The 18,655-nt window shown below is 42.5% G+C and overlaps 1 protein-coding gene across 3 annotated transcripts in view; it reads right to left on the bottom strand.

Annotated features, from left to right (window-relative positions):
* LOC137322543 (protein unc-13 homolog B-like) overlaps positions 1-18,655 on the bottom strand; it is a 554,720-nt gene that overhangs the window by 116,824 nt on the left and 419,241 nt on the right. For all 3 annotated transcript variants that reach the window (XM_067985478.1, XM_067985470.1, XM_067985475.1), the window contains 5 exons: positions 11,068-11,183; positions 7,211-7,374; positions 5,889-6,039; positions 4,899-4,967; positions 2,720-2,809 (listed from right to left, as the gene is read on the bottom strand). In XM_067985478.1, coding sequence (XP_067841579.1) covers positions 2,720-2,809; positions 4,899-4,967; positions 5,889-6,039; positions 7,211-7,374; positions 11,068-11,183 — 590 coding nt within the window. The remainder of the gene's footprint in view (positions 1-2,719; positions 2,810-4,898; positions 4,968-5,888; positions 6,040-7,210; positions 7,375-11,067; positions 11,184-18,655) is intronic.

Genomic DNA, 18,655 nt, shown 5'->3' with positions numbered 1-18,655 from the left:
CAGAGAGAAGATGATATAGGAAAGTCCAAAGTTAATGTCTGAGATCTAGTGGTGGAATGAAGTTGACTTGTAGACAGGAGTCAGATTGGAGCATTGATGAACCAATGTCCAAGGTTTGGAGCCAGGTTGCAGACAGCAAGTGAATCCAGGAGCTATTCGAGGCGTAGAGTATTAATCAATGCACTGCTAGAACAGAGGGCCAAGGAGGAGTGGAGAGTTGACGGTGAACCAGCAGAGGTTGATCTAGGGGTCCAGCGGAGGTACGTAGTGACCTCAGGTGTTAGCAATGTTGACCAGCAGATCCGGTATATCAGCAAAGGAGTGAGGAGCAGGGGAAATGTAATCCAAGAGCAGTGAAATTCAGGGAGCCGGGGAGAGTGAAAGGTAAATCCATGGGATCATTGCAAATGAGAGAGCTGGTGTAAGGAATAGATACAGGCAAGAGCAAGCAGCAGTAGGAGCTTGAGCAGTCAGTCGAACTCAGTCCAGGAGGAGTTCTGAAGGATTAGTGGAATCAGTTGCCACAGGAACCAAGCAATGAATCCTTTATAAAAACCCATGGCAATTTCTAAGCAGCAAAAATAAAAGTGTCACTCAACAGGAACTCAATGTTTTTAATTTAATGACATTTCAATTGAATACCGAAATGTAGCTACTAACAATTCTTCACTTTTAATTGAAGGGCAACCTTCTATCTGGAACGAGCTGCCAGAGGCAGTAGTAGAGGCGGGTACCATTTTGTCTTTTAAAAAGCATTTGAACAGTTACATGGGTAAGATGGGTATAGAGGGATATGGGCCAAGTGCAGGCAATTGGGACTAGCTTAGTGGTATAAACTGGGCGACATGGACATGTTGGGCCGAAGGGCCTGTTTCCATGTTGTAAACTTCTATTATTCTATGATTCTAACCGAGTGCAATTGAAGAAACCCAACGGTGATGTAATTGTGCTATGATGTTTGATTCAATTCTACTACCGTTAAAAAAAAGTTGATATGTTGTGACATTGCACACGTGTGGAGGGAACGCAGGTGAGAGAAGGAAGTGCAAATGGGGTATGAGTCGGGGGAGGAAAGGGGAGGGGGGCGGCGAGGCAGCAGGGGGAGGGGGACGGGGCGGCAGGGGGACTGGGCATTATTTTAATAAATTCATTATATGCAAGAAATGAAAATACGAAATAAGCTCCAGCTCGATGTGGAAAAACAGTGCAGCGAACTCCTTTTAAAAATCTGCTGGGTTGTCTCGCGCCTGTGTCAGATTAGGTATCCCTGGGAGTCTGTTTTTGCACATTCTCTGTTGCGTTTTTAATTAAATGTGTAACAGTGCCAGCCCACTTTGGGGTGGACGACTGAATGTGGCAAAGGATCAGGGCTGAGAGTGAGGGGGGAGAGCAGTCACCTGTTCAGCTGGCAAAGGGCGACCAGTGGAGGGAGAATGGGCTGGGAAACCAACAACACTGTGGAGTAGTGCTGGATATGAACTGGCAGTGCAGACCTCAGAGCAGCAGCAGCAGATTGTGGTGGCCGCCTGGCAGTGTGGGGAGCCAAGTCGGCAGACAACACGAGGCATCACAGATGAGGAGGCAAGCTACAGAAAGCAGTGGGTTTAAGGAGGGAGGGCGCATCCTGGGGCTCTCTGAAGAACAATCGCGGTGGCTATAGGCAGAGTGAGGTAGGTGGCCAGGCCACAGACAGCACTGGCCCTGCGTCAGGAAATAGTAGCGAGGTAGAGACGGGAACGAATGGGAGGGGAAACAAAACTGATCTTTGACAGCAAAGCAGTGGGAGGAATCCCACAAAGACATATTAAGGCATATTTCTGCAACCGCAGATGAGAGTCCCGAATGGTGTGATGCCTCCTGGTGCCTGGGTGAAGGACATCACTGAGAGAGTGCGGAATATTTTGAGGGGGGGAAGTGGAACAGCCAGAAGTTGTGGTCCATGTGGGAACCAATGACATAGGGAGGAAAAGGGTCGAGGTCCTGCAGTCAGAGTTTCAGGAGCTAGGGAGGAAGTTACAAAGCAGGACCTTAAAAGGCAGTAATCTCTGGATTACTCCCAGTACCATGCGCTAATGAGTATAGAAATAGTAGGAGAAGACAGGTTAATGCATGGCTGGAGCAATGGTGCAAGAGGGAGGGCTTCAGATTCTTGGAGCATTGGGACCAGTTCTGGGGCAAGAGGGATCTGTTCAAGATGGATGGGTTGCACCTCAACAGAGCTGGGACCAATGTCCTCGGGGGGAGGTTAACTAGTGCTATGGGGGAGCATTTAAACTAACTTTCAAAAGGGAATTGGATAAATACTTGAAGGGAAATAAAATTACAGGGCTATGGGGAAAGAGCAGGGCAATCGGACTAATTGGATAGCTCTTTCAAAGAGCCGGCATGGGCACGATGGGCTGGATGGCCTCCTTCTCTGCTGTAACATAGTATGATACTATACTACTAAAAAAAATTACACTGCGAGATAGGGACAGAGGGGACGTTAACATTTTTTTTAGAGCTAGAGTTGGAGTGGCCAGAGGCAAGTAACAAGAAATGTGCAGAAAGGAGGCTAAGAGGGGAGATAAATTTAAAACATGGGTGATGTTATGAAAGAAACACAGAACCTTACCTTCAATATTGTCTTTCAAGCAAACTTACTTTTGAATTTGAAATGATTGAAGTTTGCAAAGTTTTACAAAAAATGAAGATTGTAATAGCAGTAGAAAGAGATTACCTTCATTCTGAAGAAGGTTATACTGGTCAGCAGATCAACTGTGGATTTCAGATCTTGCAATCGTTCAGGGCTACTTGCAGGGAAATTGTTCTGTCAAATAAAACAGGCTTTCAAATTCTTCAAATAAACATTTTTCTTTGACATGAGATTGAGGCAAACAAAAGATAAATCTGAAGTAATACTTTTTAAAATTCTTGTTAAAATAACTATATTCCACATTCTTTTTGGGTTTTTAAAAAAGTACAGCACACAAACCAAGACTTATTCTAGCATTTCTTAACAACTGAACAAGATTTCATCTTCTGCTAAACATCTTATTATATCTTCAGACTGAATAGACCGCACCTGGAGTACTGTGAGCAGTTCTGGGCACCGCACCTTCAGAAGGACATATTGGCCTTGGAGGGAATGCAGCGTAGGTTTACTAGAATGATACCTGGACTTCAAGGGTTAAGTTACGAGGAGAGATTACACAAATTGGGGATGTATTCTCTGGAATTTAGAAGGTTAAGGGGTGATCTGATCAGAGTTTATAAGATATTAAGGGGAACAGATAGGTTGGATAGAGAGAAACTATTTCCGCTGGTTGGGGATTCTAGGAGTAGGGGGCACAGTCTAAAAATTAGAGCCAGACCTTTCAGGAGTGAGATTAGAAAACACTTCTACACACAAAGGGTGGTAGAGGTTCGGAACTCACTTCTGCAAATGGCAATTAATGCTAGCTCAATTGCTAATTTTAAATCTGAGATAGATAGCTTTTTGTCAACCAACGGTATTAAGGGATATGGGCCAAAGGCAGGTATATGGAGTTAGATCACAGATCAGCCACGATCTTATCAAATGGCAGAGCGGGCTCGAGGGGCTGAATGGCCTACTCCTGTTCCTATGAATAAAACAAGTTGCCTAAATTTATATCAGTAATAATGATTCCAACTGCACTGTGGTTGAATCCATACTAGCTGATAAAGCAAAGTTATCTCATTAAAATCAATTGCTGAATCCTTAATTACATTATGAAAAAGAGATCAGGATGACATGAGTTCTGAACCAAAACAGTCCAAAAGAAATTTGGGAAATTGAAGGGAAAGAACAAATTATTTTCCCCATTATACAGTACTTGTACATAAATCCCCATCACAGATGAAACAGTTAAAGTACCTAGATACCAATTAGATAAATTATTTTCCACTTGGAAGTTAATATATGAATTTGAACATCACAACTAACTTTACATTCAATGACTGAACACTGATCAAATGAAAACCAATAAAAATCAGGAAATGATCAGAGACACCTCTCTGACAAATTAAACTTTCTGTATGGAACAGAATTGGCAAGACTGCAGCCAAACTCAACTGCTCTGACCAGGAAGATCTAAATTGACAGCCCCACATCATGACAAACATTTTAAGTATAGAAAAAATGAGGACAATTATAACAGATTGGCAGTTTACATACGGAGCTGGTTCAGGAAATACTAGGCAGTAACCGGAAATGGTATTGAACATTACTGGAAAGGTTTTGAATATTTATTAATAAATATAACTAAGTGCAATCTTCAATAATGAAAATTCATGAATATCTTCAGACAAATTGTTACCCATTACTAATCTTTCTCCCTACATATTCAATGATGCCAGTTTTTCCATTATAAGTAGCCTTTTGCACATTTTGCTACTACAACTCACAATATTCCAGAGTAATTGAGAAAAGCTGTATAAATGTCAGTCAATTACCTACTTTCCAATCGATTAATAATGCAGGTACCAAAAGTTTCTCATTAAATCTAATTATTTTCCTCTTAATGGTGTAGCTCTGCTACATTTCCATTTAATCTATCCCGTGATAGCTCAGCTGACCCATTGGAAGAAAATAATTACAAGTTAAAAAAAACTTTATGAATGTAGAATTTGGGTGTCTATTAATTCGGATAATAGGAAGCAAGCAGTGAGGACCCAAAGCCGTAACTCACAAGAGGTTCTGATAGCATCAGAAACCGTAACGGGAGAGCTTGAGCGGTTTGCAAACATGAGCAGAATCACAACAATTACTCCTGTGAAACTTGCTCCCACTTATTTATTGTTTTCAAAACCTATTTTACTACTAACTGCAAGCTACATGTTCAGCTCAACATAAGTGCTATGATTAATCATGACGTAGGCAATGATGGCACACTCACCCTATACATGGACAGGTCAATGCGAAGTGAATTGTGCAGCTGGTCGAGCAGCTTCACAAACCTTTCTTTCTAATTTGTTAAAAAGCAAAAGGAAATAATTAGAATCATCTCTGTACAAAAATGAAACGCCTTCCTATTAAAAGCCATCATTCGCAATCGGCAGAGCATCTTGGAAATATTCTTAAGTGACAACATATTTAGGAATCTAATGACTTTTTATTACTTTACTTAGCTTGTTTACATTTTTTTTTTAAAAAGTACTTTTGCCTGTTTTCCCTTTCAATCACAACAGCCAGGATGTGAATGTTTTCCACTTTCTTTGAGTTGTTATTTTTCCCATCTATTTTGAGCAAAAAGTATAAATATGGCTTCGTTTGAGTTTTAGTCCTTCTCAGCACCTGGACAGTCATTGTTAAAAGTTTTTAATAATAGCAATTAGCATATCTAACAGTTGCTAAATGTCAGTTAATGAATCAGTACAATAATGTAAAATACACTGTTTTATGCAGCATAATGCAGTCTACATGAGCAAAAACAAATAAATGTGTCTAAAAGTAGCCTTGATATCAAGTTATACAACATATATACGCTGGTGAGTTATTCTTAAGGTTACTGTAATGAAAAACATGCAAAGCATATTTACTTATTTAGTACTTAGCGACGTGTAAGGCACAAATGGCACACAATGGTACTCTATGTTGTCCCACACAGTATGTTCTCAATCTCATCCAGGCTGTTTCAGAGAAACTCTGTGTGGAAACCAGGAGAGGAACAAATAGCAAAAGGCAAGTCACCTTGTACTGCTCTCAAAGACCTGGAACTGGCCAGCTCTGGGAGCATCTTGGAGCAAGTTGCCCGGTGTGATCCACCTCCTGATTAATAAACCATGTACAACAAGGGAGAGAACACATAGACTGGGAGGAAAACAGCTTATAAAAATATAAAAATAAATGACACAAACATCTAAGGCAACTGTAGGCAAGAACATACCCCAAAGTTTGAAGCAGCGAAGCGATCAGAGGCAGATACATTGGTAGAGGCAGTGGTGTGTGCATAGTAGGCATTGATATTAGCTAACAAGGTACTCATTACTGCTGGCACTCCAGGGCACATGTATTTAGAAGACAAACAAGCAAAATGCCTGCAAAGGCAGAAGCATACAATTAGGTATTTAGTATATAGCACTCACTTATAATGGAAATAGAAAAGGTTTTGAGTTTACTGCTACATCTTTCAAATATCTCCAGCAAAGCCTAATTTTGCAACATGGCAATAAAAGCAGTCCCACTTTGGTTTTTAATATAAAACAAAATGATATTGCAAATAACACAAGGTCAGCTGGCATCTGAAAAAAAAGGTTAACATTTTGGGTAAAGACACTTCTTCATAACATCAGTTCTGATGGGAGATGTCCACTTGATACATTAATGTATCTTTTCTCTTTACAAATGAATTACAAAAAAACAATAACATTCCATTCATGATATTTGCTGTTTTTTTCATCTCTATTAAGTCATAATAATGAGGGTGATTTTAACCCTGCCCACCCAGTGAAAACAAGGTGCCCGTGGGACTTACCTGCCGACATCCTGGGCACTTCTCGCAGTCTTCCATTTTTAGCTGCCAGGCAACAAAGACACCCACTGGAATCCAGCACAGTCCTTCTTTAAATATGCAAATTGGGTTCCAATGCTGTCATCGGGGCCCAACTGCTATCTTAGTTAGTGGCCTGAACAAAGAAGCCATTGTGGCCCGCCATCTGAACCAAGTAGGATGAAGAGTCTTATAAAATTTTTTTTACTTTCCTTGTATGGCAAGGAGGAGCATGAATGCTCCTCCAGACCCACGTAGAAAGTTTAGGCCTCCACTGACCCAGGCTCTCCCCCAGCTGATAGTGAGGCCCTCCCAGCGACTTTGATCCCTGGAGCCAGCCTCCTGCCGCACAATTCCACTCAAGCTCATTGGCTAGCTGCTGTTTCCTGCTGGTTTCAAGCGGGCAACTGACTGGGCACATGCATACAAGGCCTGGGATTTTAGACTGCTGGGCCAGGACGATTTGCCACTTGTCTCAGCACCCGCCTGCCGGTTCCTGCCCCGAGTTAAGTTCGGGGCTAATTTCACTTCTCACTCTACTGCACTCATGAAGACACACACCATAACATGACTCTTAAATCACCAGATCTCATTTAAGATGCATTACATTATAATCCTATTCCATTTCTTGCACTGTTTAGTCATGATCAAAAATGCTCAGGTTTTATTTCTCAGATAAATTATCACTAGTCTTCCTAAAAATTATGTTTTAAACTTACGTCATTGCCTGGTAAATGGATTCTATTCCATAACGCATTGCAAACTCATCCACTATTTCTTGTGCAGTCTCATCAAAGTAAACCTTCCATGCATCATCTCCTTTAGCATCTGGGATTTTCACAACACCGCTACTCTGAAGGTCTGTGAGACAGTGGAAAAGGTTCTGCAAAAGAGGAATGATTATAGGCTTAGCATTAAGCAACATTTATGAGCGTAACAACTAATCCAGAACACCACATCTTCTCCATTTGTACCCAAGTGTTGACGGCAAGCACAGTTTTTAAAGAAGTAACTGCAGCACCCATAACATTTAGTGAAGTTCTATGAAGCCATTCTCAAGTTGTTTTGATTGCATTATTTTGCCACAGTTGAAGTGGATCACCATAATGTTCCCTTTTCCATACAGGAGGAGAAAAAAGATACGGCTCAGTGGTACATAAAACATTTGTCTCATTCTGAATTGCATTCTTACACATGTTGAATCTCGTCACCATCTGCATGAGGTAAAGTTAAAAATAAATGTTTGCCTGGTAGCTTATTGATCTGCAATGTTATCTGGCTTCACACCCATCTCTGCCCTTATGCTGCAAAAACTCTTGTCCATTCCTTCATCACATCAAGATTCAACTTCTCAAAGGCAGGACTCATCCAAAGTGCCAGAGCCCGTGTCATCACAAGCACTTTGCCCCACATTCTCATCATCCCCATCATCTCCAACCTCTGCTGGCCCTCTGTTGCCCATGATTGCAAGTTCTTATCCTGGTTTTCCAATCTCTCCATGGCCTTGCCTCACTTCACTTCCTCCTACTTTACATTCTTGCATGGAATCTTGACTTCTCTAAAACTGGACTTCTCTCTCCTTGCTCCTTCTGTTATTCATTCAGCCATTATGCTCCTGCCCTGAGGAATTCTCCATCCAGTTCCCACCACTCTCACACAAACAAAAGCAAAATACTGCAGATGCTGGAAATCTAAAATAAAGATAGAAAATGTGGGAAAACACTCAGATCAGGGGGCATCTGTGGAGAGAGAAATAGAGCAAATGTTTCAGGTCGATGACCTTTCATCAGAACAACTCTTTCCCTGCTTTCAAAAACATTCCCTTAAACCACGGAGTTGGTTCCCTATCTTAACGTCTTTATTCTCTTCCCATTTCCCCATGTTGGTGTCCACCGTACCCCTTTCCTTCCTATTGTTAAATGTGCCCAGATATTTTCCCGCACAGGAGAAGCACTTTAAAAGGACTGACCAATCATGTAAGAGAGACAATTGAAAACGGTCTCTAAACCTGTCAGCTCTCATTTGCTATCAATGTCAAATCAATGCTGAGACAATAATGGAAATCCGAAGTCCTGCTAGGAAGGTATCTCCAAAATCCTCGGCTGAGTACAGTTGAAAATACTGTGATGAAGCTCATGAATTTCAGAGGTTATGGTAGATTCAGCCACAGCAGCAGGGAGAGGATTGCACCGACAGACAAATCTATTCACTTTAAACAGATAATACTTCAGGGAATCGCTGGGGGATTTGAAAACTAGGCTTCAGCAATCATCCTTGATAAATCTCAACTTACTGACCTTTAGCTAAAGCTATACAAATGCAAGTTGTTGTTGTTGTTGGGCACTGATGTTGGCTGTAGCACTCCTACTGCCAACACAATTAAGATCAGCTAACTGAATACAGACATGAGACTGAACCTGGGAATTTCTGGTACATAGGGCACAATCACTCCCGTGATAAACTGACTGGCCCAGCGGGACAGCTGCTAATTTTACTTCTAATCCACTGTGAATTAACCATTATTTGGAAAACCATAGGAGGTTCAAAGAACAATAGCAGGAGTACCTGCCACCTCATGTTTATATATATATATTATTTTGTAATTTGGAACACCATCTGTCAAATGAATTAAATGCCATTTTGATGCTATAAGCTTTCAAATATGGAAGCTTTTTTTGAAAAATCTAATCCTCATGTGTCCGTGATGTTCCCATATCCCTCTATTCTCCGTTCCTTCAACCTCAATCACTAACTCCACAGCCTCACAACCCAAATACAATAAGTGAAAGGTTTCCCTCAAATGTTGTTGGGTTGAAATGATGCGGAGATGCCGGTGATGGACTGGGGTTGACAATTGTAAATAATTTTACAACACCAAGTTATAGTCCAACAATTTTATTTGAAAATCACAAGCTTTCGGAGGCTTCCTCCTTCCTCAGGTGAATGTGGAAATGAAATCCTCGAATCTTTCGCATTTATAAATCACAGAACAATACCTGGTGATTACAGATAGTCTTTCCAACTGCCCGTTGCCATGGCAATCAAAGTGTTCAGACAGAGAGGTGTTATCTACAGGGCCATCGAATATACAAACAACCAAAAAAAAAACAGAGAGAGGGAGGCAGAAACATAGAAACATCCGGAAGGAAGATCTATCTCTTCCTTCCGGATGTTTCTATGTTTCTGCCTCTCTCTGTTTTTTTTTTGGTTGTTTGTATATTCGGTGGCCCTGTAGGTAACACCTCTCTGTCTGAACACTTTGATTGCCTTGGCAACGGGCAGTTGGAAAGACTATCTGTAATCACCAGGTATTGTTCTGTGATTTATAAATGCGAAAGATTCGAGGATTTCATTTCCACATTCACCTGAGGAAGGAGGAAGCCTCCGAAAGCTTGTGATTTTCAAATAAAATTGTTGGACTATAACTTGGTGTTGTAAAATTGTTTACAGTTGGGTTGAAAGTCTGAGAAACTTAAACCCACCATTCTTATGCAGCAAAAATAAAAAATATCATAGAAAGAAACAACTTCAATAAAACCAAAACATACAACCCTCTGTTTGGAAATGCACCCTGCTCATTATTGCTTAAATTCTCAATCCTATTACTTTAGGTGAACCATACCACAGAGGTTTTCAATCAATTTTTCAAGTCAGTTCAGTTTTCTCTCTGAATTTATACTGCTTGGTGAATTTTGTGCTCATTCAAATAAACAACACCAGTGCTTGGGAATGGAATGTCTCTCCAGTTTGGGCACCTGGTATCAAGAACCAACAGTCCCACATCAGGTACAACATGGTCCAAAGCAAAATAAAGCTCTCCCTCTCTGTACCTCAACACCAAACAAAATCTCTGTGCAACTGGTATAAAACTTCTCATTTCCCACACTAGCTATCTTTACAGCTTCTCGGTGTGAGAAAGGCAAGTTAGGAGCAGATATGAGCTGTGAACCTACACCCGTTGTGGGGAGGGGGAAGAGAGAGAGCGCGAGCAAGAGAGAGACAGACAGAGACACACACACATTTTCTATCCCATCAATCTAGGCTGGATGTGAACTTAGATCGCAGATGTGGACGGACAATGTTCTAGTGCACTTTTTTGCTCATGTTTTGACTTGGAGAATTAGACATGATCTTCAAAATGTCTTGCTGACCTGCCTCCAATTTCTCATGTCACAACATGATGACATTATATGCAGGATGGTGTATTTTTCTTCAGTTCACTACTAAAAAAATAACCTGGTATCCTGTGATATAAATAACATGCATAGCAATCAATACAACATCAAACTTATTGTTGTTTTCAAAAAATTACCAATAATCATATTTTATAAACAATATTATAGGTCCAATTTTAAGGTTCAGTTGATAATCAAATTGATTGTGCTGTACTCTTTCAGTTAATGAAATCTTAAGCTCTGGACTGGATAACTGCCATGTAATATGTCAATAGGCATCCAGTACTCTCTAGTATATGTTCATAATGGCACACACCACAAATTATTTGAAAAAAATTAGCATTTGGTAACATTTTGTTTCTGTTATCATTCAATCACCCATTCTTATGTACTGAACTTACTTCATGCAGACACGTATATTGGATGTGATAAGGAGCGACTTTCTCTTCACCTTTGATTTCAACACTGATCTGCAGTCGAATAGCACCTGAGACTGCAGATTTATCTGTTCTTTTCTCTGGAAAAGGAAACAAATGAGCTCAAGACATTTGTTCGTCACAGACATTCCCATTAATAGATAGTTCACCACATTGCACAGATCAACTTAGAAAGATAATCACCTTCAAATCCTCCAAGCTGTGTAAAAACTAAAATATCAAAAAGTCAACTATATTTTGGCTATAAATAGGACAAAACAAAGGATTCTGGACTGGAGCTTGTAGGGTAATTAAATTCTGATTGATCCGAGGCTCTGATTACTTAACACCAAATAGATTTTGTGATCTCTGGTAAAATTGAAGTCAATGGGAATCAGGGGGAAAACTCTCCAGTAGCTGGAGTCATACCTAGAACAAAGGAAGATGGTAGTGGTTGTTGGAGGCCAATCATCTCAGCCCCAGGGCATTGCTGCAGGAGTTCCTCAGGGCAGTGTCCTCGGCCCAACCATCTTCAGCTGCTTCATCAATGACCTTCCCTCCATCATAAGGTCAGAAATGGGGATGTTCGCTGATGACTGCACAGTGTTCAGTTCCATTCGCAACCCCTCAGATAATGAAGCAGTCCGAGCCTGCATGCAGCAAGACCTGGACAACATCCAGGCTTGGGCTGATAAGTGGCAAGTAACATTCGCGCCAGATAAGTGCCAGGCAATGACCATCTCCAACAAGAGAGAGTCTAACCACCTCCCCTTGACATTCAACGGCATTACCATCGCCGAATCCCCCACCATCAACATCCTGGGGGTCACCATTGACCAGAAACTTAACTGGACCAGCCATATAAATACTGTGGCTACGAGAGCAGGTCAGAGGCTGGGTATTCTGCGGCGAGTGACTCACCTCCTGACTCCGCAAAACCTTTCCACCATCTACAAGGCACAAGTCAGGAGTGTGATGGAATACTCTCCACTTGCCTGGATGAGTGCAGCTCCAACAACACTCAAGAAGCTCGACACCATCCAAGATAAAGCAGCCCGCTTGATTGGCACCACATCCACCACCCTAAATATTCACTCCCTTCACCACCGGCGCACTGTGGCTGCAGTGTGCACCATCCACAGGATGCACTGCAGCAACTCGCCAAGGCTTCTTCGACAGCACCTCCCAAACCCGCGACCTCTACCACCTAGAAGGACAAGGGCAGCAGGCGCATGGGAACAACACCACCTGCACGTTCCCCTCCAAGTCACACACCATCCCGACTTGGAAATATATCGCCGTTCCTTCATTGTCGCTGGGTCAAAATCCTGGAACTCCCTTCCTAACAGCACTGTGGGAGAACCGTCACCACACGGACTGCAGCGGTTCAAGAAGGCGGCTCACCACCACCTTCTCGAGGGCAATTAGGGATGGGCAATAAATGCCGGCCTTGCCAGCAACGCCCACATCCCGTGAACGAATAAATAAAAAATAAAAAAATCTCAAAGGCACGCAGCTCAATTTAGGAGCAGAATAATACATTATGGATAACATTTCTACATGGCATTAACACTTCCAGTCCTTATAACTGATGAATTGAAAATTGACCTGACTGCAAGACAGGTGTGCAAACCTCCGCGTCGTTTTCCCTTATGTACTCTGACCAGGCAATTATTTACACCCAAGCGCAAAAGAGGAAAATCTGCCTGCGTGTGTCATTTTGAGACTGGCTCTGCTGGTTCACCTTAAAAATTTCTAACACAGCTTCAATTTGCTCACCAAATAGTCCCTTCATCTGCCGGGGTAATTCGAAGAACATATCTTAGAGGTCTGCAAAAAAAAACTGGAATTTTTAAAAATTCGTTCATACGATGTGGGCATCGCTGGCAAGGCCAGCAATTATTGCCCATCCTAATTGCCTTTGAGAAGGCGGTGGTGAGCCGCCTTCTTGAACCGCTGCAGTCCATGTGGTGAAGGTTCCCCCACAGTGCTGTTAGGTAGGGAGTTCCAGGATTTTGACGCAGCGACGACGAAGGAACGGCGATATATATCCAAGTTGGATGGTGTGAGACTTGGAGGGGAACGTGCAGGTGGTGTTGTTCCCATGTGCCTGCTGCCCTTGTCCTTCTAGGTGGTAGAGTCCGCTGCTTTGGGAGGTGCTGTCGAAGAAGCCTTGGCGATTTTCTACAGTGCATCCTGTACGTGGTATACACAGCAGCCACGTTACGCCGATGGTGAAGGAAGCGAATGTTTAGGGTGGTGGATGGGGTGCCAATCAAGCAGGCTGCTTTGTCCTGGATGGTGTCGAGCTTCTTGAGTGTTGGAGCTGCACTCATCCAGGCAAGTGGAGAGTATTCCATCACACTCCTGACTTGTGCCTTGTAGATGGTGGAAAGGCTTTGGGGAGTCAGGAGGTGAGTCACTCGCCGCAGAATACCCAGCCTCTGACCTGCTCTTGTCACCACAGTATTTATGTGGCTGGCCCAGTTAAATTTCTGGTCAATGGTTACCCCCAGGGTGTTGATGGTGGGGGATTTGGCGATGGTAATGCCATTGAATGTCAAGGGAAGGTGGTTAGATTCTCTCTTGTTGGAGATAGTCATTGCCTGGCGCAAATGTTACTTGCCACTTATCAGCCCAAGCCTGGACGTTGTCCAGGTCTTGCTGCATGCGGGCACGGACTGCTTCATTATCTGAGGGGTTGCGAATAGAACTGAACACTGTGCAATCATCAGCAAACATCTCCATTTCTGACCTTATGATAGAGGAAAGGTCACTGATAAAGCAGCTGAAGATGGTTGGGCCTAGAACACTGCCCTAGGAACTCCTGCAGCAATGTGCTGGGACAGAGATGATTGGCCTCCAACAACCACTACCATCTTCCTTTGTGCTAGGTGTGACTCCAGCCACTGGAGAGTTTTCCCCGATTTCCATTGACTTCAATTTTACTAGGGCTCCTTGATGCCACACTCGGTCAAGGGCAGTTACTCTCACCTCACCTCTGGAATTCAGCTCTTTTGTCCATGTTTGGACCAAGGCTGTAATGAGGTCTAGAGCCGAGTGGTCCTGGCAGAACCCAAACTGAGCATCGGTGAGCAGGTTATTGGTTATTAAGTGCCGCTTGATGGCACTGTCGATGACACTTTCCATCACTTTGCTGATGATTGAGAGTAGACTGATGGGGCAATAATTGGCCAGATTGGATTTGTCCTTTTTGAGGACAAGATATACCTGGGCAATTTGCCACATTGTCGGGTAGATGCCAATGTTGTAGCTGTACTGGAACTGCTAGTTCTGGAGCACAAGTCTTCAGCACTACAGCCGGGATGTTGTCGGGGCCCATAGCCTTTGTACTCAGCCATTCCTTGATATCACGTGGAGTGAATCGAATTGGCAGAAGACTGCTTCTGTGATGGTGGAGATATCGGGCAGAGGCCGAGATGGATCATTCACTCGGCACTTCTGGCTGAAGACGGTTGCAAAAGCTTCAGCCTTGTCTTTTGCACTCACGTGCTGGACTCTGTCATCATTGAGGATGGGGATGTTCACGGAGCCTCCTCCTCCCGTTAGTTGTTTAATTGTCCACTACCATTCACGACTGGATGTGGCAGGATTGCATAGCTTTGATCTGATCCGTTGGTTGTGGAATCGCTTAGCTCTGTCTATAGCATGCTGCTTCCACTGTTTAGCATGCATGTAGTCCTGAGTTGTAGCTTCACCAGGTTGGCACCTCATTTTTAGGTACACCTGGTGCTGCTCCTGGCACGCTCTTCTACACTCCTCATTGAACCAGGGTTGATCCCCTGGCTTGTTGGTAATGGTAGAGTGAGGAATATGCAGGGCCATGACGTTACAGATTGTGCTGGAATACAATTCTACTGCTGCTGATGGCCCACAGCGCCTCATGGATGTCCAGTTTTGAGCTGCTAGATCTGTTCTGAATCCTCAACCATACATGTCCACAGGCAACTGCTTAACAACTTAGCTGTCTGATTAACATTATCCATGTGTGCAACAGCAGTTCCAGGCATTTGTTTGTCTATAAAATTCAATGAGCGCATCATCCAACTGACAAGAGTACAATTTTTTCCCCCAGACATCTAGTTGTTCGGTTTCAATTTCGAAAAATTGATTTTTTAAAAAAAAGGTATTGAAGGTCCAACAGCGTTCGCTTAATTCAGAAGGCTCAGTTAGAGTCCTGTATGTATTATTTGGCTGCACACTACTGGAAGGATATTGAGGCTTTGGAAGATGGTACAATGTAGATTCACTAGGACGCTGCCAGATATGAGGAAATACAAAGACTTGGAAAATAAGGGTTTTTTCTTGTTAAAATAATGCATATTATGAGTACTATAATAGAATTATTTAAAATTATGAAAGGATGGGTCAGGGTAGATATAAGCAGATGGTTTCTAGTAGTTGAGGGGCCAAGAGCAAGGGGCCATTCATACAAGTTTAAATGCAATTGATACAAGTTTATATGCAAGAGATTTAGTGCAGTGGGCAGGAGAAATGTCTTCACACAGTGAGTTGAGAGGCTGTGGAATATACTTCCAAGATTAGTGGTTGAGGCAAAAACAATGTTAACATTCACGATTAGATTGGATAAGTGAATGAAGGAAAAGGGGTTGAAGGGATATGGGAAAAGTGTAGATAAATGTGATTCGAATTATTTGCTTACATGGAGGGTAAATGCCAACACGGACTGGTTGGGCCGAATGTTCTGTTTCCGTGTTGTATTCCGAATTTCGATGGAAATACATTTTCTGAAGAAGAGAGCTTTTTAAAAAGGTCTTTGAAAATTGAGCGAGTGTTTGAGAGTGAAAAGTAGGAATGATAAAGATAGGTTAAGTGTTTATATCAAAAACAGTATAGGCTGTAAAGTGTTTTACAATAATTAAATAGCTTAAATTACTAAGCACAGAAAAATGTACAGTTTGACAGCCAGAGAATTTATGTTCAAGACTAGTTAAAGCTAGGAAGAGAAGACAACTGAAGAAGACAATGAGCACAGGTGACAATTTGTTTACTATGTCCCCAGAGACATAAGCCAGAGTATCCAAGAGGAGGGCAGAATCGCTGACACCAAAGTAGCCAGCTTACTACGAAAGGAGAGGTTGTACGATCTTATGCTCACGTGACAAAGGAACAGCTTTGGAAACTTAGCAAGAATATATTAAATGCAGACTATAAACTTAAATTTTCTAAGTCTGTACTGTAATCTTAAACCTCAAATGGAACTTTGTTATACTGTTAATAAATGAATCCTGACTAACTGAGATAGTGTGACATACTTAAATTACAGTTGTGTTTACTAAATTAAATTTGCAACCATGGCATCCTATTTGACCCTAAGATGAGCTTCCGACCACGTAACCGCTCCATCACCAAGACTGGCTACTTCCATCTTCGTAATATCGTCCGTCTACACCCCTGCCTCAGCTCATCTGCTGCTCAAACCCTCAGGAGGCCTTGGATACCTCCAGACTCGACTATCCCAATGCTCTCCTGGCCGGACTCCCATCCTCCACCCTCTATAAACTTGAGCTCATCCAAATCTCTGCTGCCCGTATCCTAACTCGCACCAAGTTCCCTTCACCCATCACCCCTGTGCTGATCTACATTTGCTCCCTGTCTGGAAATGCCTCGATTTTAAAATTTTCATCCTTGTTTTCAAATCCCTCTGTGGCCTTGCCCCTCCCTATCTCTATAACCTCCTCCAGTCCCTCAACCCTCCGAGAGCTCTGCCTCTTGCGTATCCCCGATTTTAATCGCTCTACCATTGGCGGCCATGCCTTCAGCTGCCTAGGCCCTAAAGCTCTGGAATTCCGCCCTAAACCTCTCCGCCTTTCCACTTCTCTCTCCTCCTTTAAGACGCTCCTTAAAACCTACCTCTTTGACCAAGCTTTTGGTCACCTGTCCTAATATCTCCTTACATGGCTTGTTGTCAAATTTTGTTTGATAACGCTCCTATGAAGTGCCTTGGGACGTTTTACTACATTAAAGGTGCTATCTAAATGTAAGTTGTTGTTGTGCTTACGATGATCCATCTTTGTTGATTAAATCAAGTATTCTACTTTTGCTGTAATCATCAACACTTAATCTTGTGATAGGAATAATCCTATAATCAGAAATGTGCTAAATAAAATGGTGTTAGTTAAGGCATCGCTGTGTCCAACACCTCTGACCAGAGAGAGTTAAACTGCACTTGACTTAGCGTTGCACCATAGTTCTGCTGGAAACAGACTTGGCTTTGTTAACAATCAATAGCTTTCTGGCTGAGGTGATGTGGGACAGTCCAAGGTGAGTTAATTTAGAAATCCGAAACCCTGGATGTGAATAGTAAATCACCATCCAAATCTCCAATGTGCACATGCTGGTGAAAGGGCGGGAAGGGTTTAGCTGAAGCCCTTCAACTAAAATAGGTTACGTATTAAAATTGAGGGATACAAATATTCCTTACATTTTGGGGGCATTGTACAGAATTTAGTATTCTTACATCCGACGTGCAAATTTGTCTGGATAAGTTTTCTAAGACATAAATCTGTTTTATCTGAAATGGAATACATTGACATGTTGGTGCAAAATGTTGAACGAGTTGATTCAAACCAAGGGCTGTCGGATGTTCAAAGATTCTGTTACGAATAGGAGTCTTATGGCAATTAAGATTGCAAGATTTAGCATCTGCCTTATTGTATTAATAGGTTTGAGAGTCTAATTTCAGCAACTTTAATAGTTATTAATATAAGATACAGCTTCTGTCTTATCTTGTACATCAATCATAGTAAGCAAGCACGTGATTTAAGTCTCTATACTTACAAGCATCCCATTGGACGGACTTCAAATACCGAGCTTGATGTCCAGTGTCTTCAGTCTGGGTTGCCCGCAGGCCACTAGGATGCTCCAACATTGATACTCACTAGTAAACAATCCATGTCACCTGACAGGCCTTTGTCTTCATGACTGTTTCAGAATGAAACTAAAGCTGCAACTGGGCCCCACCCCTATCTGTAATTTTCAAGGTTGTTCATCTTACTGTTCAACCAAGCTCATAAGAACATAAGAAATAGGAGCAGGAGTTGGCCATATGGCCCCTCGAGCCTGCTCCACCATTCACTAAGACCATGAGTGATTTTCAGCCTCAACTCCACTTTCCCGCCCGATCTCCATATCCCTTGATTCCCCTGGAGTCCAAAAATCTATCTATCTCAGTCTTGAATATACTGAACGACTCAGCATCCACAGCCCGCTGGGGTAGAGAATTCCAAAGATTCATAACCCTCTGAGTGACGAAATTCCTCCTCATCCCAGTCTTAAATGGCCAACCCCTTATCCTGCGACTATGCCCCCTAGCTCTAGACTCTCTAGCCAGAGGAAACAGCCTCTCAGCATCTACCCTGTCAAGCCCTCTTAGATTCTTATACATTTCAATGAGATCACCTCTCATTCTTCTAAACTCCAGACAGCATAGCCCCATTCTACACAATTTCTCCTCATTGGCCAACCCTTATCCCAGGAATCAATCTAGTGAACCTTCAATGCACTGCCTCTGAGGCAAGTATATCCTTCC

Source organism: Heptranchias perlo, chromosome 1 (genome assembly GCF_035084215.1).
Source record: "Heptranchias perlo isolate sHepPer1 chromosome 1, sHepPer1.hap1, whole genome shotgun sequence".
In the NCBI taxonomy this organism is placed as follows: Eukaryota; Metazoa; Chordata; class Chondrichthyes; order Hexanchiformes; family Hexanchidae; genus Heptranchias; species Heptranchias perlo.
The sequence above is the reverse complement of the archived record's forward strand: the minus strand, read 5'-3'. Positions and strand labels throughout refer to the sequence as shown.